A 21431-nucleotide genomic window follows, 5' to 3' on the forward strand; every position below is an offset into this window, starting at 1 on the left:
CCATGGCTACGTAGGACCAATCTGAAACTGAGTATCGTGGCATTTGAGCAAGTGTGTTAAGATTTGCTGTTGTCAACCCTCGTAAAAAGTCGGTCTGATGGCAATTTTCTCAGATGACAGTGAAAGATCCTCGTGGAACTGCGACCAAGCTTCCCCTGTTAGAAGCTGTAGCTTGATCTTTGCAATCACCTTCGTATAGTCAACGTTCGAACACCGGCGAAAGCGCTTACCCCTTCCTCAGCCTTTGGATCCAATGCCTTTCTTCTCTTGCTTCGAGTCTTTGTTGTAATAGTCATTGTTGAAGAAGTGAAGAGGCCTGTATATATACTCCGCACTGGCGCTGTTTCTTGGGAGTGCGTTAGGCTGGTAAGCTCTCTTTGTTGCTGTCTAGCGTTCAAGCTGTGATTCACTGGTACGGAACGACAACACAAGAGTGTTTTGCTTCCAGGGACTAGAAATCTTAGAATTCACCTGAGCAGTTGTGGCCTGATTTGTTCTCAACTCTTGCTGTATTTTTTTGATCTGTGAACTATATAAACCTAGTCAATACCTTCCTTGTCTGCATCATCAAAAAGCATACCACACGAAAGATCCACGGCCTGGGGAAAGTGCCGGGATTGGCCTGGGTTTCGTTGTATGCCGTTTCAACCGAAACTTCTTAGCAAGAACCAGTCGCCCTTGGAGTGCTTCTTTGTCGTTCCTTTCCGACAATTCTAGATTCTGCTGTCAACATTCGGCTGTCGTTTATGTATTACATTTGATCTTGGGTTTCTTCATGTTACCCCATAGACACAGTTCAACGCGATGCAGGATCTGGTCTTCAAACCACACGACTGGTTATACCCTTACTGGCCGCCGGGCGTTGCTTGTTATTAGTGTCTTTAGTTGTCTTCAATTGAGAATTCTTTGTAGATGCTTTAAATAGTGACAGCTCAGCTTCTGCTCTTCTCAATAATTGCCGCAAAATCACAGTGAATGTCACTTTCGATCTATTCACTATAATTAAAGCGTTGCAGAACTAGATTTTTGTTTCCAAAACTTCTATAAATGGAAATTCAAAGACGAGTCTAATCAAACTTATGAATTAATGAATTATATTTCGTCCAGTAATTTTCTTTTCAAGCAAATTTTTTTATTTAATACTAATTTTCAAAAAATATATATACTCCTATAAACTAACGCTTTTAGGAAATCCGTAGACGAAATAATCCGAGAAGGACAAGCAAAAAACAGACGAGCTGGTCCTGGACTCGTCAACTATCCACTGTATGCTCTTGCTTGCTTCAAGATCTTTGTCTGCTGTCTGCTGTCAATTTATCTCTGTTGTCAACATTCATTCATTGCTGCCAACACCCGGAAATACCATCAGCATAGTAACCCCGCGCCCACCAGTTTATGAAGAATGCCCCCAGACTCTTTAAGCAGCACAACTTAAGCCCATACCTACATGCATATTCCACAACACTGGCTAAGTACTACTGGTGATCTTCTTCTTCTCACTCTTGGAAGAAGTAGGGCCTTAAAGCAAGACGTTTTGCAGTTTATCTGTCTTTTTCTGTTGGCGGGGGACGACCACCCGTGTGGTATCCAGGTTCACGCAACCTGGCTTTTGTGAATCGTATTGCTTCTCCTTTCTAGGAACAATCGAGTGTGCTAGCTCTTGAATTCACGCAATATAACTTTGAACTTCATCTTGTTCTCTCTCGTTTGGGAAAATGGAGTGTGCTGATTCCTGAGATATCAAAATGCACTTTTTGCAAATCATAATGTTTTTCTCTTCTCAGAACATTGAAGCATGCTAATTCTTTGAATTTATGCTATACTATATTATTTTTTTCAATCTATGTTGTCTTTGCCCTTTTAGAACAATAGTATGTGCTATGTCTTGACTTTGCGGTATTCAATTTTAGTGTTCCATGTTTGTCTTTGCTTTTCCAGAACATTCGTGTATGCTGCTCTTCGACTTCACGGGACACGACTTTTCCAGCTCATGATACTTTTATCCACTTGAGACAACGATAAATCTAAATGCCGGGAATTAGTGATTTGACAATCTCCAAAGGATCTTCTCTAAGAATCGAACTTGAGTCTCCCTACCATGGCTCTCCATACTGGAGGAGTATTTGTGCAAAGAATGGAGTGTCTGCATTGAAGTTATGATATCATTACACAAAGAAGGAATTTTTATTTGGGTCAGTAAACCAATGCATCTTTTGATTGATATGTTCTAGTGAAATTTGGGTCGGGTGTTAGACGAGTGAATTTTCAACGCACAAAAAGGTTCTTATGATGAATTATGATCAGTGTGAAAATTTGAGTCTACGCTAGCAACTTCTCACAGGTATATATACTCAAGGATCTAACGCTTTTAGGAAACATTATATCTCCAGTAGCTAAGTCCGGCTCTGAACCGGTTCGTTGGTTTGGGCGTGGTATTATGAGTTAGGGGAAGACATTTTGCGGCCTTCTGTCTAGAATTCCTTTGGTACTTTTGTTGTCAAGTCTTCAGGACGTTTGTCATTGTCCAAACATTCGTCACATTGTTGGTACCTTTGCTGTTAAATCTTCAAAACGTCTGTCATTGTTTCACAATCCTAGATCGATCATATGTTCTGAATAGTCTTCACATCATGAACTTATCCTATGTCTCCACACCTCATGGCACTTTGAAGATATCTCAAACTTTATTATCAATTTTGTTAGTACTTTTGCTGCCAAGAAATCAGTATTATTGTCATTGTCTGAACAGTTATTACAAATTAGATTCCTTATTTGTTCTAGATTGTTTACACAACTGAACCCCACCATATCTCCTCAGAAATCATGGCACTCTGCTATCCATCATGCACTTGGCCCACAACAGCTCACCCCCATGACATCCCTATGAAAATCGATCCATATTATAAGAAAAAACAAGAAACAAGATTTCGTTTTATTTATGCTCAAGAAACGCAAAAAAAGGCACTAGTGAACAAGATAAAGGCCAGAACCAAACCATAAGGCTACCCATTCACTTTTCACCTACTTTTTCGCCGAATTGTTGATTATCTTTTCGCTGAATTTTGGTAGAGGATGTACAAGGCTGTTTATTCACCTTTGGTTACCCTTTCGCCGAGTTTTGGAAGTTAAAAGAAGATATAAAGCTACTCATTCACTTCTGGGTAACCTTTTCGCCGATTCTTGGAAGCTAGAAAAAGAGGGTGTGTAAGGCTACTCATTCACTTTTGGCTTACCTTTTCGCCGAGCTCTGGAAGCTGGAGGAAGAGGATGTATAAATACCACGTGACCTCCACTATCCAGAAACCAGAACTGCAAAGACCCCACCACGAAACGCTCAGAGCTGGGTTGGGTGCGGAGTGGGCGTGAAACTAAGATATGTTGTCTATACTATCATGCTATAGACTGAACAGAGGGAACTCTGCAAGTGATGCTGGCCTTTATCATAGGATTGTTGTTGTCAGCACTTCTTCTCTTGTCAACAATCAACCGATTGTCAAAAATAAACTCTCCAAATGAAAGGCAAGATATCCTAAAAGGAGCCAAATTAAAGCTCATATTAGGTCTGGAACCACTGGATACTAAGACGTGGTACCTAGTGCACAAACACCAAGTCTTTCACCGTTCGCAATCACTTTCGGGTTGTTCTGAGCAGCTGCAGATTTCCTAAAAGCGTTAGTCTATGCGAGTATGTATAGCTTTTGAAGGTGGACTGGTAAGAGGGGCAAGTGAGTGAATACTCAAGGGAAAAGAAAAGTGAGAGTAAAAATGTGAGTCAAAGGAAAAGTCACTAGGTTGGACACAATTCACTGAACTTAAATTCAACTGCAACACAAACCTCACCACCATTCAGGACTATAAATATCATCCCCTCTTTTCAAATTTCCTCACACTCCGTTGCAAACAACTATTGCTCATATAGCAGCTTACGTGTGGGAGCGTCACCACCCAGACAGACTTTTATCTCCAAGCTTTTCTTTCTCACTATTCTTTCATATCATGCCTCCTCCCCCTCCTCCATTTCACTTGTTTTCTCCCACTCTTGTTATTGTCAACAACTTTCTCGTTGTCCACCAACTTTCATTAACCTGCGGACAGAACCCTCAACAAAAGCAAACAACCACATAGTTTTCAGTCTCTCTTCCTTGCGAATTTCCTAAAAGCGTTAGTCCATGGGAGTATATATACTTTTTCAAAGGATCGGTGTGTCGGAGAAAGTTTGGATTTCTTCTAGTGAATATTTCACACAGGCAAATCCAAGGATTCACTAAGTCCAAGATCATTCACTAACAATTTGCTACTTTACCTTTAAAGCTGTAACTATATCCTCTAAGAGTCTGAGGAGCTGGACCGAACTTAGGGTGAAGTAAAGTGCACTCACTTTGTCGGACTTCGTGTCGTGAATGACGTCTGAGGAACAAATCACCAACAACGCACTTCGTCCTCTCCCTCCGAAATCTCTTGACAACAGTCCTGCATTATCTCGCAGCAACGGCAACAATACTCTGTCAAGAACTACAAATATTTGACCAAAAAAATACCACTTTCCGGCACACGAACAGACACACCGGGTCAAATCACTTTGATCACTTTCTTTTGAGCAGCGATTGAGTTGCGCGGGGGGAGGGGGGTTTTTATACTTCGCTTCCTTGCGGGGATGAAGCTCGATTGAATTATTCACTGGGTATCTAATAGAGGTGAATTGTTCAGTGCTCGAATAGGAGAAGCTGGTCGTTTAGTTGAGGAAAGTATAGTGTGCTTCTCGATTATGTATTATTTTTTGCCACTTGATTGTGTCACTTTATTTAACATGAAGACGAGAAAACTTATATTACTTTAAAGTATTTAAATGCTAACAGACTTTACATCTTTGTTATAAATAACTTAAAGAAAAGTAAACTTATACTGCTTTATAATGCTTAATTGCCGATAGATTTTAAATCTTTATTAAAAGTAACTTGAAGAAAAGAGAACTTATGCTGCTTTAAAGTACTCTATTGTTAGTGGAGTTTAAATCTTTATTAAAAGTGACTTCAAAAAAAGAAAACTTATGCTACTTTAAACTACTTAATTGCTGACGGACTTTGAAATTTTATTAAAAGTAAATTGAAGAAGAGAGAACTTATGCTGGTTTGAAGTACTTAATTGCCGACGGACTTTAGATCTTTATTTGTACGGGAACTCCTTGCTGTGCATTCTCCTCAATCCCAAGCAACATGCCTCCATATTTCTTGCAGGCGAACACATGATCAGGGTACACTGTACGTGTAGTAAATCATCAAGTGCCAATCTCACATACACAGAACAACAGAAATACAGACAAATATACTTTTCATCACACCCTATCCCATCCTATCCTATCTATCAATCATCTACAAAATCACCCTCTCCACTTTCTTCCCACCCATCCACACACATACAAACCCCAAACCCACGAGACTATACACCCTATTTCCACCCCCTTTTCCTCATTAGGTAAACAACATCAACAACAGGGTATCTCGCAAAAAGAGTATTAGAAAAGAAACGGCTTCCACAGTAGTGTCAAAAATACACATTACTCCAATCCTGCCTTCCCAAGAGAGGCGCGAGCCAGGCCAAGTCATAGTCGTAACGCCGTCTTTCGTTCCTTCCTTCCTTCCTTCCAGACAAAACAAACAAACAAATAAACAAAAAAAGCAAGTGAGTGATATCCAAGCAAACGAACAGTAGATAGTGAGTGTGTTCACCAGTCATCAAGTTCAGAACCCCCTAAAAGGATCATACCCGGCCGCCTCATCAAACCTCCCATACTCCTCCTCCCCCGCCGTCTTACTCCCCCCATAATAATCCTCGCTCGGCCTACTGCCCCTACTACTCCCATAAAAGCTCTCCCTCTCCCGCCTCCGCCGCTCCTTACTCCTCCGCCTGTGCATACCCACGAAATCCATCTCGTCCTGCTCATCCGGATAATCGTCGAACCGCGACAACGCCATCGGGGAGATAAAAGCTTCCATCCGCATCGTGCCCACGGCGTCAAAGAAATTGTTAACCACCGCACCGGGACGCCCAGATGCGTCGGAGGTACGGATCGAGGAGCGCCCGGATGAGACGTTAAAGCCGCCGCCGGCGATGGAGGACGACGGTTGGGACTGGTTGTAGATATCCGAGGAGCCGGTTGTGCCTACGGAAAGCCCGGCGGTGCTAGATGTAGGAGCGTGGCCGCTGCTCGAGGGGCCGGAGAAGCCTCGGAAGGAGAGGGGAGGAGGGACACGGGAGCCGGTGTTGGAGCGTTTGCGGCCGTGGGTGAGAGGGGGTCCGTAGTTGTCTCTTCCGCGGTCGGTGAAGCGGGGTACGATGGGTGGGTCGGCTGCTATGTCTGGTAGGCCGTCCGTACGGCCCGAGTAGATGGATTCCGCCTCGCGGATGCTGTCTTGTTGGGAGGAGTGCACTGATGTGGGTCCTTGGCGTGCTGATGTGGTTTTGCCTTTGGCGACGCGGATGGAGTCTCGGATGCCTCCCTTGCGAAGACGGTTTGCTTGTCGTGGAATCTCGAAATCAGGGATTGTTGGGATCGGGAGAGGTGCTTGTACGATTTCTGGTACGGCTTGGGAGGAGTGTGCTAGGAAGGAGAGAGCGGTCAGCCAGACGTAGTGGCGTTCTGCTGATACAGCTGTGAACTTCAAGGCTCGAGCTGGAGTGAGGATTAGGATGGAGCGATTAAAGAGTGGAGCTGATCCTTTGGGTGGAGGATTCTCGTCCTTGACATCGAGTACGGATTGGATGGTTACTAGGAATGTTAGCACTTGGCCTCTATTGTAGATGATTTGTGACTTACACTTTCGTCCAGTCTTGCCCATCAAGGCAGAACCAGATGTTGGTTGCTTGCTGGACCACATCACAGCTCGCTCATAAGGTGCAAGCCAGACCCAACGTTTGTGACGGACGCCATTGGCATTGTCACCCTCCATACCATTGGACTCAGATACCCCAAACGACTTCCGCCGTCTGACGTACTTGAACATCCATTCGCCAACCATGGTTTGAGCAATAGCATCCACAACACTCGTAGCTTGGTTGTTGGTTCCAACTGAGCCATTACCAGTATTTGCAGTGTTACTGGTATTAGCAGTGTTTGTCGAAGGTTGTTGTCTGGTGTGAGACCTATATCGACTGCTACCAGTCTCCCTCATGTATCGAGGAGTAGTGATCTCATTGTTAGGCATTGGAGGTAACTGTGGACTCTCAGGAGCTTCTGTCGATGCAGACATTGGAGGCGGTGATCGACTACCGTGGCGACGATATGCTCTACCACCTCTTGGAAGAGCTGCAGCAGATCTAACCTTTCGGATACTGTTTGCACGGTAATGACCTCTCCCTCCCCCACCACGTCCATAAGTTGGACTTCTATTACCGTCACTGGGAGCGCTAGCACTGATAGGTGGTCTCCTTGAGCTTGCCCTAGTTGGAATAGGGAATGGTGGTTCTTTGACAGGTTCTGGGAGACTTGGACTGCGAGCACGACCTTGGTGAGCTGCTACACCACTCTGAATCAATGCAGCCCGGCGCATCGTGTTTGGTTTGTTGTTTGTAACAAGAGTCAAAGGCTTGTCCAGTTGACGAACAGTAGTCTTACCGGCCCTCGATGGGAGAGCTTGTACCTCCGGCAACGAGTAATCACCGTTTGCATCTTGATGGGCCACTTGTCTCATTGAACCCTTGCTTGGGTAAGGCCTTGACACTTCTGACAGCTCGACATTCTCGGGAACAGATGTTGGTCCCGATGAAACCCGTCTGCTTATCTTTGGAAGGCCATTGTGAGGCTTCGGTGCAGAAAGAGCAGTTCTGAAATCATTGTCACTCATATCTGCATCAGCGAAATCATCTGCATCGTCTGAGCTTGCATTATCGAAGCCTGCAAACAAGCTGCTGATTCTGTGAGGTCTTCGAATAAATGTTCTGTCTTTAGATACAGGTCCGTCGTCATTGTTGCCAGGATAAGCATCACGGGGTTCGCTCGGTAGCTCTGGTGGCGAAGACGGGATCTGTTGATCCAAGCTTGTTCGACTCGTCACACGACGAGGGTTTCTAGGGGGTAAATTGCCCGGAACGGGAGAAAAGCGTTTGTTTTCCTCGAGAATCGGCTCTGGAGATGGAGGTTTAGATGAAATTGCGGAAGGCTGAAGGTGGGGTGGTAGCAGGTTTATTCGCTGGGCAACTCGAATCTCTTCTGTTTGCACGGAAATTGATCTGGTCGGGACGGGTACCTGCATGGAGACCTGACACCCGGCGTCCTTGAAATGCTGGGGCAACAAAGGTTCATGTGGTGTTGCAGGAGCTGAATTGGGAGGATGCAGCTGAATTGAAGGAATCGGGATGGGAGGAGGTGGGGCAGCACGTTTGGGAGATTGCAGTGCTGGCTCGGGAGCATCTGTTTGTGTCGAAATTGATGTCATTTCTCGCAGTTTTTCTTCTGATGGTGGCGGCGGGGGAGCTCTCGTGGGGGATATAGGCGTCCGTGGGGGACTGAGAGGATCCTCAATCGTCTGCGATGCTGAAGACACCATCGACGAACTTGCTGGTGGCTCAATCACCAATGGTGGACTTGCGTGTACACGCTTCCTTCGTTGATTTGCTTCGATCTCCCATTCTCGGTGAGCAGGTTCATGACGCTCTATCTTCGGAGACCCATTCACACCATTGACTGGTATAGGTTCCACGACTTGCACAACCTCAACTGGCTGAAGCTTTGGTGATGGAGGAGGTGAAAATTGAACGCCGGTATCAACATATTCGACCTTAGGAGGTGGGGCATTCTCATCATCTTCCATGATTCCGTCTTCAAGTCTGTCTAATACTGCCTGTTGAGCGAGAAGTCTGCCACGAGCGACACTTCCTGGTCGCATCAGGCTTTCGATGCTTTGATTGCGACGATGATTCTTGGACATGACACTCTCACGGCTCTGATTGCGCTTGTGACGGACAGAAAGCACACTCTCACGACCATCATAATCAGTCTGGTCTTCGTCTTCATCCAGATCAAGTTCATCTGCTAAGCTCATCCCATTGAGTTTGGTTCCTCCATATCCATTTGTTCCATTGAGAATGGAAAAGCGAATACTGTTGGTCATGCTCATGGTTCGAACACTAGCAGCATCGCTAGCATGGCCATTGGCGGTATCTCTTGAAGCTTCTTCAAGCTCGTTCTCATGCTCCGTATGACCATTCTGCTGATCTGCTTGGTAGGTAGCGACTTCATCAAGCACAGTCCTCAATCGACTTTCGGCGATATGGACTTTGCGTTCAAGTTTTCGCTTCTCCTCCTCCCAGTTGTCTTTGTCGTTTGACCATAACTCGTGGACTCTGTCCGAGTCCTCTTCCTGGCTTCGGATCTTCTTTTGTGCGACCTCCAATCTTTTTCTGGTCTCGTTATGGGTATCAATTGCCTCGTCGCGTTCCCTCGCAAGTTCTGAAAGTGCAGAAGAAGTTCCTCCTTCGAGAAGAGCCAATTGACGCTTTAGTGACCGGTTCTCCTTCGAAGTAGACACTAGTGTGGTTTGGATTTCTTCATGTTCCCCACGAGTCTCATGGAGCTCACTCTCCAAACTTTCAATTGTCTTCGTCTTTTCTTCTTGGTCTCTACGAAGAGCAAGGATCTCTGAAACCAGATTCGCATGAAGGGTAGGAGTGAAGCGTCGAGGATCAAGAATGGAAATGCTGGAGTCAGTGTTAGAAGAATTCAATCATTCTCGCAGAATCACCTCACCTTTCGTCGTTCGTCACGTCTCGCGAATCTCGACGACCTTTCTCTCCTGGAGGCAATGGTGGAGGTGATGAGGAGGGTCCGGGAGAGATGGACTTCTGGCGCGAGGAACGTCGTGAACCGCGTGAAGGAGTTCGATATGGCGTGTCCGTTGGTGTTGGAAGAGAAGCAGCTGCTGCCGCAGCATACTCATCTTCCGTCTCCCACTCCTTCATATTGGCCGCTGGTAAGAAACTTACGCGTCGAAAGGGACAAAGTACCTTTCGGTCGAGGAATTGCTCACGCGTTCGACATCAATGGGTACAAGTTGGTGTTGTATCAATAATTGTTTCGTCGAAGTTGTGAAAGGGTCCTCGGATGATTCGATATTTGCTACGATTATCCTAGGAAAGATGCGTACAAGGACCGTTTCGGAATAATTTTGATTGCTTTAATCGGCAACGACTCGAATCGGGAGTTAAGACAATGCAATGGCTTGGAACGCTTGGGCATAAGTCAGTATTAAGTTTTGAGCTGTCAAGGATCCCCCATGAGCCGCCGCCGCCGCGCGGGGGACATGCATTGATATGATTGGGGAACCATACCGTTTATGTACAGATGCACTTAAAAAAGAAACAGTGAATGTGACAATGACCGGTCTATTCACGAGAAAATACTGTTGAAGAAATTAGCCAGAGTTGTGAGATAGGATACTCAAATTGGATATTGAGATACCGCGAGCTTGGGCCTCAACGCCATCAACTTACCTTTTTGAGACACCGCTCAGAAATGTGTATGTATGCTGTACAATTGACCCAGAAAAGTTTCGAGGGTTTTCGTCTACTGGCCTTCCATGCTCAGAGAAGTTTGATTTTAGCAAGCCTCGTCCTAGTCTACTGGTGGAGGCTGAACTGCGACCGTTTCTCGTAACTCATATCTATTCAGTCACTTCTCTGCTGCAGAACTGGCGCGTTTGAGGAGAAGCGAAGAGGTCTAGTGAGTTGTATGTGAGACCGAGTAAATAAACAGTCTTCAAGACCAGAGGCCGGCTAGGCGAGAATGGCGGCGAGGAGGTCGTTCGTATCTTTCGTGGTCTACTGTCGAGATATAGCAATTAGCCATGGTTTTTTGGTGACGGTGTATCTCTGGGACGTGTTTGGGATGCCATTGAGTATTTTCAATGACTGGCCGAAGTATTGTACAACTCGAATCTCAGTGTTTTCAAAGGGTCCAACGTGCTTACCCGTATATCGGATGTCCCGTTAGAAAAGCAAAATACTTATGACGGAGGAGTTCGTCTCAGGTTATCTCGCAAAATGGTTGGCCGTCACGTTCGAGTACACGCTCGAAACGAATTTAAGTCGTTGTCTCGTCGCACTGCAGAAACAGAATGAACGCAGAGATGCAGCAGAATTAGGAGAATAGAGCAGAGCAAGAAAATCAACGCGTAGGAGGAAAGATCCGAAGGGACTGGAGACGAGGGATTGGGACGACAGGATGAGATGAAGCACGAAGATCGTCCTCGGGGAATAATCGTGGACGTTCGAGCCGTCCACAGTTTATCTCGCCCGTACCGGTTACTGGATCCATGATGGTTCCCAAGGCCTCGTCTCGAAGAGGTTAAACGGTGGGTAAGGACCAGGGGCAGTTTAGCGGGGGTCCACGTACGGGGGGGAAATAAGTGGGTGATGTTTGATGAGGTGAAGTGTGGGAATTAGACTCAGTCAGCTGTGGCCAAGAGTGCATTCACAGTTCAGGGGAGTTGGGAGTGGCAGCACGCCAGACCAGTGAAGTTAGGACGTTGGAGGGGAAGCTAGAATTAAACTTACCTAGGGCCTGCAGGGTGAGTGAGGTTTTGGTAAGCAAGCCAGCTTAGTCCTGGCTCATGCAATGCACGAGTGCACGAACATGGCTACTTCGCCTGCAAGGGAAGAGGTAAAAAAGAGAACGAACGCACGCACGCTCCAGCACCGTCGTAATACCGGACATTGTGTAAACAAATCAATACGTACGACGACGCAGATATGCAGACGCGATGCGGTGCAGTTACGAGGTAGCGAAAAAGTAATAACCTTTTTTTTTCTCTCCAATCGAAAGCATCACCATCACATCAGACGGCAAACCTCTCTTCCCTCACCCCACTGACTCGCTGAACCGAACGGCGTCGTTCTTCGCTTACACTTGTTGCCGTCGACCTAAAATGCAACCTTGCGCACAATAGAGCTGTGAACTGCTCGGGATGTCACCCTGGGTCGCGTCTCTCTCTCCAGCTTCCAGGGGCACTTGACTGGATAAGGGAAGTGATAGACAGTGATCCTTTCATCTCTGTACCGTCCAGCCTTCGGATCGAAGCCGACGGATTGAGGCGACGAGGAGGAACGACGAGGGATCATGTTGACAGGAGCGAGCCAGCATATCATCGACTGGCTGTCACGATGTGCGTTGTGTCGTCCTGATCCTGATATGTCTACCACTCACGGGGCTGCCAGAGTGTGATTTAGCAACAATAGGCTGAGGATTTTCATCCTGCCGGTAGATGCTTCAGGTATTGGCCAGCACGAAGCCAAACAGAAGCGTGCAGCAGTCGCCGCAGACCTTTTGGTGACACCTGCTTCGCACTGTTCACAGGATAGACAGGCCAGACTTCAGGTCAAATTTGATTGCCATCGCTCTAAGGATCTGGCAATCCACGCCCAACACAATCCGTCGACGATTCAGTAGAGATGCGGTTAGCTGATGGCTTTTAGATGTTTCAGAAAGCGCCAGCGAGCCAACAGCGATGGATGGCCCGTACCGGACTCCACTCATCACTGGAACCAGCTAAAGCTACTACTGTGGCCAGCATCTAGCCTACTGTAGCTACAGCAGACCCGGAATCGCCAGTGCAGCGAAGCCGGAGAGCCGGTAGTGACAAGGTGCAGGCAGTGAGGCAGGTTGTAAATCTCTCTCTCTAGTCTCCAGCAGACCCAGCAAAGGATCCCAGATCGTGGAGGCGGATGGTCGAGTGCATCCGTAGTGTTGAAGGAGAAGGTGAAGGGCTGAAGATCGTAAAGTAGCCACTCGAGTACTCACGGCGCACATGAAGGACTTTTCAGACAACTCGCGATTGACAAGGACAAGGACAAGGACGAGGACGAGGATAGATAAGCATCGTTTCCGGCAGCCCTCCTGGAACGGCAGATCAGAGACAGAAAGTGAGTGCGCCCAACAGGCTTGGCAAAAGCTGAACAATGAAATCAATTGTGACTTGGTCTGTCTACTGCTTGCCGGCTGGCTTGCGGACCAAGGCAGATTAAACGAGGCGTAGATATGCGTGTGATGATGTGTGTGACCGGCCTGACGGTGCTGCATGCTAGACCTCTCGATGACATTTCCCAGACTAACAGAAAAACTGTTATCCATTTTTAAATTAAACGTCGAAAGTTTGTTTATCCCCAGGAACACGCGAGCTGGCAGCGCGTTTTGGTTTCATCCCCGCTCCTTCCTCTGAAGAGAGAGTTCGTGAAGCCAGAAAAGGGAATAGCACGTGTTTGGTTTTACATTTGTCTACCGGTAGGTACTTTGCTTCGCAGGACGTGCTGTTTCTGCGAAGAGATACGATCTTCATCCAGGAGATGCATAATCCGACCCCGGCTATCAATTTTAATGTACGAGTACTGTACAGTATACTTTTTCTAGCATGACTTTGCGGTCAAAGCGACTTTTGCAATCCCAACTCTCTTCCCCCTCAAATGACGCCGCATCATTCGTCACCTCTTCATGAAACCTACTTAGGTACTCGTACCTTGATACTGTAATGATAATGCGCCACTTTGCCTCATCATCCGTTACCATTCTCACAACCCGGCCCGTCGGTTCTCTCTAGATTGTGCGAGACACTACTGCGTCAGATACATTATCATGCAGCTCGATCATCATCTCTACCTGATCTTCGTACTACTTCGTACGAAGCCACCGATTCCAGATACGTGGTACAGCAAGCAAGCAGCAAGCATTTCACAGACTTCCTCACGATCCACGAGCACGAGGTTCGACTAGACGTCTCGCTACTTGGATGTCCCCTGAACCAGACTCCAACAACGAGGCGCCATCCTCCGAAATTGCAGACCGTTTTCGTGAAGAGCCCCGTGCATGGGATACCCCACCAGCTTCCCTGCCGTCTCCATCCTTAATACAAAATACTTTAAGCAGAAAGAAAGGTCGAACGAACTCCTTTTCTCTCGTGTGTGCGCGTCAAATAAACTCTGTATCCCGTGTCGAACAACCCCCAACGTTCACTACTACAAGGTGACCAAAAGACTCCCGGGGAGCCTCAAACGTACTCAAACAGGACTATTATCAGCCTGTGGCGCATCAGTATTGTCACATGCAAGGTATCTCGTTTGTTGGCGATGGAGCAAGAAAGGAGATCAAAGCGTGCATTGGAAGTTCAAAATAGCATGAATACACAGGCCCGCGTCCCGAGCGCCATGCGTTGAACTTTCGCCTCAAGTACCGATCTTTTCATCTCAAGCAACCTCCCAAAGAAGTCTAAACATCAAACTCAAACTGAGCTGAAAAAGTCTTCACTCAAATACATCCCCGCAATCTCTCACTCACTCACTCATTCAACACCAAACCTCCTCGCAACCTCCAAAAAACCCCCCTCATCCTTCCTCACCCACATATCAACCCACCCCCTCGCATCCTCCCACTCCTCACCCCCAACCCCCCAATCCTCCTCCCCCTCCCTCTCCACATAAACAGTCCTCATCCCCAAACTCCTCGCCGCCTTCAAATCATTCAGATGCGCCGCCACCATTGCCACCTCCCCCATCTCCACCCCCAGTTCCCGCGCTGATCCCCTATACACCTTCTCATTCGGCTTATACGCCCGGAAATCCTCTGCGCTTTGCAATTTCTGGAAGCCAAGCTGGCCATGCGAGTTTAGGTCTTGTAGGAGACTTTGATTCCCGTTTGATAGCGTACTCGTTACGAATTTCTTCCCTAATTTCTGTATTCCTTCACTGGAATCTGGCCATGGGGTTAAGAAATGCCATACCAAGCTCAATTCTTTAATTTCTTCATCCGTATAAAGCCCATTTAGCTCCCAAGAGGAGAGCAAAGAGATGAGGGATTCGTAGTGATGCGTGTCAATGTCTTTCCATGGGTCTGAAGACGGGTTGTAGGATCTTGTGTAGGATTTGTAGGCGTTTCGCCATTCTTGGGCGAATTGGGACCAGTCTACTGAGGTGAGGCGGGTGCGGAGGGCGGGAGAGAGTGACGAGAGGCGGGAAGAGGAAGAGGTTTTGTTTAGGGAGGCTGTGTGGAGGGCTTGGGTTACTGTTTTGCGCCAGTCGACCTATGTTGTCGTTAGATGTGAGATGTGAGGAGATTTGGGATGAAGGACATGTGGGTTTATTGTTCAACAATAGGTAGCTATTTTGATATTACTCACCACGGTGCCAAAAACATCAAAAGTAAGAGCCTTAGGTGGATCTTTAATGATATTGTATTTTGAAGACATGACTTTCCAATTACTGATTCACCAAGAAAATCAAATTTAAGTTACACCTTTAAGATTTTTTCTCGAGAAAGTCCATCATCATCATCCGCTACCCCGACTTTGCATCACAACGAACCGAAGACCCCTGCCAAGAACTCCACAATCACTCCACACTAAGCATTTCCTTGGCGGACGCCGTCTCGCTGCGTCATAGCGCCCTTATTTTCCAATACACAAACAAACAAAACATGCCATTCATTCATTCTTTTCACTGCTCAATTGCACTCGCAGATATGAAGCGCGATCCAGAAACCGGTGCACGACTTCCGCATTTCATCGGGAAACATGTCGAAGAGGGAGTAGGGGCCTATGGACCCTTTGGATTCCTGAATCCGACAGCCAGGAGATCTAGATTCTCGCTGAGTTTGAAGGGGAAAGAGGAGAGTGAGGAGGAAGGCAAGGAGAAATTGGCCGAGAAGAAACGGGATGAGGTGAGAGCGGAGGATGTACAGAGATTATATCGCACGAGGGATAACAGGAAAGGTACTTATTTTCAACCCGATTCTTCTCTGCACAGAGAAGTAGTATACTGATATATGAGTCTCAGGCCGCCACGCCATCCTCGTAACTCCCGAACTCGACTCCAACGCCCGCTACCTCACGCCCCCCTCCACCTCCACCGTGGTCGCAACCCTCCAAGGCATCCTCCGCATGTTCACCACGCACCCCATCTGGGACGTCTCCTACCTCGTGGCCTTCATCTTCACGCTCGGCTCCGTCGTCTGGGTCATCAACTCGTTCTTCGTCTGGCTGCCGCTGCAGGTCCCGTCTTCCGAGTTCAGCGGCGAGATCGCGGATGCGGGTGGCATAACGGCTTTTATCGGCGCGACGATTTTTGAGATCGGGAGTATATTGTTGATGTTAGAGGCTGTGAATGAGGAGAGGGCGGGCTGCTTTGGGTGGGCGGTTGAGGAGGTGGTGGAGAAGGGGGAGAGGTTGGTTAGGGTTAAGCCCGATGGGTGTAGGCATCATCATCGGAATAAGGGGAATTTGGTGGGGAAGAGTAGGGTGGATGTAAATGGTGAGTGAGGAGTGGTGATGGGAGAAAGGGAAGGGCTAATGAGAAGCAGAGAAGGATGAACATCAGCCGACGGATAGGGATGAGAGGCAGTGGACTTGGTGGCCTACTTGGTATGAGTTGAGGACTCATTATTTCAAGGAGGTGGGATTTTTGGCGTGCCTGTCGCAGATGATTGGAGCTACTGTTTTTGTAAGTCTTTCTCCTTTCTCTGTGTTTGTCAGGGACTTTGAGTACATTCCATTTCTTTGCACGATCGCTTCATGGTGGTTCAGTGGACCACTTTTGGGGCTGTGCCACTCTTAGGACGCAGGTTGAAGGCATCAAGTTATGGACCATTAAATTACATGTGTAAGTGTTAGGGTGCTTGCTCTAGTGAAGCAAGAGGCAGCGGTCTTCATAGTCTAGTGCAAACAACGAAGCAAGACACAATGTCTATTGCTATCACAGTACTTCTCATCAGCTTTAACTCATGAAACTTCGCATCACGCCCAAACAAAACTAACAACCCGCCGCAACAGTGGATATCAGGCTTCACAGCCCTCCCTCCAATCTACAACCGCCTCACCTCAACCGCCGCCCAGAATGGCGCATACTGGCTTCCCCAAGTAATTGGCGGAACAGGTTTTATCATCTCCGGAACACTCTTCATGATTGAAACACAGCAGAAATGGTACCTCCCCGCGCTGAAAGTGCTTGGGTGGCATATTGGGGCTTGGAATTTAGTTGGTGTATGTCTCTTCTTTTCCCCTTCTCTTCCTCCTCTCCTAAATCATTGTGTGTATACAAGCTAATAATTGATCAGGGAATCGGCTTCACCCTCTGCGGGGCCCTCGGCTTCGCGGCCGCGAACAGTGGATGCGTGTATCAGGGCTCATTGGCTACGTTCTGGGGTAGTTGGTGTTTCTTGATCGGGAGCGTGATTCAGTGGTATGAGAGTTTGGATAAACATCCTGTGGATGTGGAGGAGGATGGTGGGAGGGTATCGGACACGAAGCCTGTTGCTTGATGGGATCTTTCTATTTATTTTTTGCATGTAATAGGTTGGGGTGGGGTACAAAAGTGAGCGTTGCATTTGGTGGTTGGGTTTGCATAAAATACCTGGGTATCTATCTATCATCTCGGGAAAATGGGACAGGATCGGTTGCATTAATTTATGTCTTGTAAAAAGCTTTATATCAAAAGCATACAATGTTAAGTTTGGGACGTGTTTGAAAAGAACTGAGACCAAAAAAAAAGACTCGCTGTTATAAAGTCCAATGCAGAACTTTTTAAAACAGATCTCTTTAGTACTTGAAGTAAGTACTGGAAAAAAGTTGATCAAAGCTCAGAATCTACAGCAGACGCTCTTGAAGCTTTCTCTAAGACTTCTCAGCATCAGCTTCTCAGAAGCAAGTATGACTTCTCCATCTTGAGCCTCGAAATGCAAAACGAACTTGGTGACGAATCTTCGGAGCGGGAGTATGCACCATGAACAATGATATCTAAAGTATATCATCCTAGCCACAATCGAGAATTCCCACCCATTCGGTAGATAATGTTGCATAGTAAGCCCTTCTAAGGTAAAAATAACTTGTACATCTTGAAATTAGAAAAAATAAAGATACATAAGCAATTACATTTCTTAAAAATCGAAAGTGAAAGAAAGCCCAAACAGAAGAGATTTCTTTGAATATTGCACGGAAGCTAGTCGTTCATATCAAGCAAGGATTTAAGATTTTGAGCTTCAAGTTCAAGTTCAAGTTCAAGTTCAACTCCAAATTCAACTCCAAATTCAACTTCAACTTCACAAGCAATTCACTTTTTTTAAAAAAAAGCATTAAGCCAATTGTATAACTAGAAATTTCCTTGCATGCAGCAAGTAAGCTAATCTTCAAAATCGATTATTGCTTGAAAAGTTCACAACTGAAAGTGATAGCTTGCGCCTTTGTCTCTTGGGAAGATACAACAAAAAGGATATTCAGCTCATGCCATTGCGATTCGAGGCTACGATTCCTTCGCAACCAAAATATCCGCTAGAAAAGGCATAGCATTGTATATGCCTATCTATCCAACATGCTCATGACCCTTCATCACGCAAGAACAAATCAGTAAGCTGTGACGTCTGCCTCCCTCCCCTCGTCAATGACCTCTCTCCTCGTTAAGCGAGCCTGACTTTCCCCCACACCCAAAAAATACCTACCAGTCTCCCAATCTGAGAAGAGAAGAGGCAAAAAAAAAATTCCGGTCTAACCCTTCGAAATGGGGTAGCCATGAAAAACTTGCTCGATGTCGTTTGCAGTTTTAATCGCGATCGCTCGTTCGTTCGTTTCGGGCCAGGCGTTAGAATCCACAATCCACCTCTTGACCCACTCTTGACCTGAACCACTGAACCAAGTGGAATGCTGAAATGGGTATGGGGTGGGAAATGCTTGTTTGGATTTATATGGGTTGTAGAGGGATGTGTGGGTAGATAGTGTGACGTAGGTGAATTTCTGAGGGCATATTTTCCTTGTAGAGAAGCGATCTGATGAGTATTTACTTGAGGTTGGTTTATTTGCTGCAAAGAGACTAAAGGACTGTATAACAAAAGCGGTTCTCGAGGTTTAATCTTCGTGTTAAGGAATTCTCTATAATTTTATATGGTCATGGTTGATTGTTTATGTTTTGCTGCTTTTTTTGGTTCGCGCTTAAGCGAGGACGAAGCGAGGGGAAAAGGAGGGAAAGGAGATGGAGGTAAACGCGAATGACCACATGATTGTAGTGTATCAGAAGAAGTACTACTGTAGTTTGCAACATCTGATACTACTTGGAACTAGCAAGTGACGTGATTCTTTCTGCAAACCCGAGGCAGCTCTTTCTGCTGGATGATAAGCGATGAGAACGGCGAAACAACATTTCAGGAAACCCTTAGCGAAGGAGGTTTTCTTGGGGCTACACATGTGTGCACTCTCGGCGATAATCCTGTCTCAATGTCGAAAGCACCCCTCGGCGTTTTTTGGACTGAAATCACATGAAGATCTCGAACGCAAGTGACGATCATGCATGGAGAAAATAGGACCGAAGTGCCATTCAGGGGAAGTAACATGAAGTTGGGCGGCAATTGGAAGCTCAAGAAGCTGTCAAGAGACACGGACGTCACATGTAACTCAGAACATTTGGAATTGAGGGAACGGCATCACTGGACGGCTATCTACATGACTGCAGGACGTTGAGATGACGTGCAACTTGCCTGGCGGCCGTTCTGTGCTACACAGCATCGCTAAGCATACCGGTTCTGAAAAATTCCTCCCGATTAATCACTTGATATCAGCTTAGAATGGGTAATCTGCAGTGACACGGCAGTCGTTGCTGCTTTGGCAGAATGGAAGAGCTCAAAATTCCAAATCCTGACCAAGGAAACACAGATTCCACATGGCTGAAGCGTGCATACCAAAGTATAAGTTTTCCAAGTACAGAGTACATGCAACCTGTTAACAACCGAAGAGACAAGTCGATCCGAAGCAAGGAGTACCGGTACACGTCACGTACCGAAATAAGTTTCAGCCGCCTGCAAGAACCCATCAATCTGATACTCGAGAAGAGCTATCACAAGATGCTTCTAGGCCCCTCTCTTGAGTCCACGGCACTGGAGTGTACTCATGCAAGATGGCTAAACACCCTCGGCTCCCCGCATGGTCGATTGATTCGGGCCGTCCCTCACAAAATAGGCTCTACTCGGGTCGTTAACCGAACCCGCCCCCCTATTTCCGATTCTCCCCCCTTCTCGCCAAGGCAAAATGGACCACACCCAAAAGACCTCATGTCACAGAAGTACAAGTCCTCAAACACTTGTCGATCTCGGTCACATCCTTCGGGCATCCTTCGGGGATTTTTGGCCAGCGAGCAAATCCCGTTGTCCATCACACGTGCATGCCTATTGCCTCTGCATCCTCATCACCTCCACGTCCTCCACACAGCATTTGCCTAACTCAGCCGTGTGTTACCAAGGTACGTAAACGCTGTCTCCCTCACCTCCTTCCGGCCCGTCATCCCCCCGTTCTCGAAACTGATTGTCAGCATCGTATCGACAACGGCAGATCCCCATCCCATCGCATTGACTGCTTCGTATGCCACCAACGTCCACACCCGCCAAAGGCAACGCACATCCCGAGGTCATCCTTCACAGCAGCATCACGTGGCCCGTTAGTTCCGCAGGCCACGAAATGTTGACCTACCTTCACAAGCTCTTGCAGCTGCAGGCTCGCCTCCCCCCCAAGCGAGCGGCCAATGGACGGTGGTCGCTTGAGCGAATCCTGGGACTTGACGCTGCTTTGAGGAGCTGCGAGAGGCAAGGGAGAGCGACTGAACACTGGACGGACATGCACGGCGCTGCATGGCCCATGCGAGGTGAGTTCTCTGCAACATCGGACGCAAGAGAGAAAGAGACCGGCGCCTAGAGGACCAGACAGCTTGCCAGCCTACCTAGCCATCGAGGTAAAAGACCGCGGGAAGAATTCGTGTGTACTTCCGAATCTGGACGAAAGAGACGAAGTGACCAGTCAGCCGGGGAGAGAGCTGCTCTTTTACTTTTTCGGTCTGGATGATGAGCGGAGTTGGGTATGATCTGAACTCATTTACACTTCGTTTTTCGTCTGTTCTTGGGGGCTAGATGGGAATTCTGGTCTGAGAGTGACCTGTTCCTGAAAATAGTCATTTGTGAGATGCATGATTACTGAGCGACTGAGTAATGTTTGTCATGGACGCAATGTTTCTTCAAGAGGTGGAAAAGGTAAGACACCAAGGCCATGGTGTGAACGAATTGGCATCGGAAATAAATGCCATGTCATCAAGGTTAAACCTCATCGATCGGTGCCGACATGCAGCTTTTTCTTCATCAAGACTCTCCTCCCCCTCGTTCGCATATCATATCGAGACTCCAGAGTTGATGCAAAATTGGTAACAGCCTCATCAATCAGCTAAGGTCACTTCTTCCTCTCAACCATGGCGCCTACCTCGTCCCAGCGACTCGGATTCCAATAGTGGTGCAACCTCAACTCACCTCACCTTATATAGCAGACAGCTCCATTCGGGCTCGAAACACGCTGACGCATATCCGACCCCGTTTTCTCCAGATTCTGGCTCATCTCCTCGAGTGATGTCCCTCCCGCATCTCCCCGACTTACACCTTC

The 21431-nt window shown here is 47.1% G+C and overlaps 4 protein-coding genes across 4 annotated transcripts; 2 read left to right on the forward strand and 2 right to left on the reverse strand.

Moving 5' to 3' along the window:
• Positions 1 to 5738: 5738 nt before the first annotated feature.
• Positions 5739 to 11308, reverse strand: LY89DRAFT_738577 (uncharacterized protein; the record flags this gene model as incomplete). The annotated part of the gene is made up of 4 exons (XM_018220389.1): positions 5739 to 6766; positions 6815 to 9693; positions 9743 to 9962; positions 11293 to 11308. The coding sequence occupies 4 exons, from the start codon at positions 11306 to 11308 to the stop codon at positions 5739 to 5741; spliced, it is 4143 nt and encodes a 1380-aa protein (XP_018066298.1).
• Positions 11309 to 14194: 2886 nt separating this feature from the next.
• On the reverse strand, positions 14195 to 15265 carry LY89DRAFT_786105 (haloacid dehalogenase). The gene is made up of 2 exons (XM_018222953.1): positions 15156 to 15265; positions 14195 to 15059 (listed from the first exon to the last, which is right to left on the reverse strand). The coding sequence occupies exons 1-2, from the start codon at positions 15222 to 15224 to the stop codon at positions 14322 to 14324; spliced, it is 807 nt and encodes a 268-aa protein (XP_018066299.1). The 5' UTR covers positions 15225 to 15265; the 3' UTR covers positions 14195 to 14321.
• Positions 15266 to 15435: 170 nt separating this feature from the next.
• LY89DRAFT_688428 (uncharacterized protein) lies at positions 15436 to 17488 on the forward strand. Its single transcript, XM_018215702.1, has 5 exons — positions 15436 to 15746; positions 15811 to 16284; positions 16334 to 16473; positions 16803 to 17012; positions 17087 to 17488. Exons 1-5 carry the CDS (start codon positions 15452 to 15454, stop codon positions 17288 to 17290), a joined length of 1323 nt encoding a protein of 440 aa, XP_018066300.1. The 5' UTR covers positions 15436 to 15451; the 3' UTR covers positions 17291 to 17488.
• A 1947-nt stretch (positions 17489 to 19435) lies between these two features.
• LY89DRAFT_216880 (uncharacterized protein) lies at positions 19436 to 20337 on the forward strand. The gene has a single exon (XM_018205908.1). The coding sequence runs from the start codon at positions 19625 to 19627 to the stop codon at positions 20228 to 20230; it is 606 nt and encodes a 201-aa protein (XP_018066301.1). The 5' UTR covers positions 19436 to 19624; the 3' UTR covers positions 20231 to 20337.
• Positions 20338 to 21431: the final 1094 nt, after the last annotated feature.

The sequence above is a fragment of the Mollisia scopiformis genome (genome assembly GCF_001500285.1).
Source record: "Mollisia scopiformis unplaced genomic scaffold LY89scaffold_22, whole genome shotgun sequence".
Classification (NCBI taxonomy): Eukaryota; Fungi; Ascomycota; class Leotiomycetes; order Helotiales; family Mollisiaceae; genus Mollisia; species Mollisia scopiformis.

What these genes read in the sequence shown, in the direction of transcription:
- LY89DRAFT_216880 (XM_018205908.1), top strand. Translation starts at nt 19,625, where the DNA reads ATGGAAGAGCTCAAAATTCCAAATCCTGACCAAGGAAACACAGATTCC.
- LY89DRAFT_688428 (XM_018215702.1), top strand. Translation starts at nt 15,452, where the DNA reads ATGCCATTCATTCATTCTTTTCACTGCTCAATTGCACTCGCAGATATG. An exon ending in CACGAGGGATAACAGGAAAG is followed by an intron (nt 15,747 to 15,810) that starts GTACTTATTTTC and finishes TATGAGTCTCAG; the next exon opens with GCCGCCACGCCATCCTCGTA. An exon ending in GGGCTTGGAATTTAGTTGGT is followed by an intron (nt 17,013 to 17,086) that starts GTATGTCTCTTC and finishes ATAATTGATCAG; the next exon opens with GGAATCGGCTTCACCCTCTG.
- LY89DRAFT_786105 (XM_018222953.1), bottom strand. Translation starts at nt 15,224, where the DNA reads ATGTCTTCAAAATACAATATCATTAAAGATCCACCTAAGGCTCTTACT. An exon ending in TTGATGTTTTTGGCACCGTG is followed by an intron (nt 15,060 to 15,155) that starts GTGAGTAATATC and finishes ACGACAACATAG; the next exon opens with GTCGACTGGCGCAAAACAGT.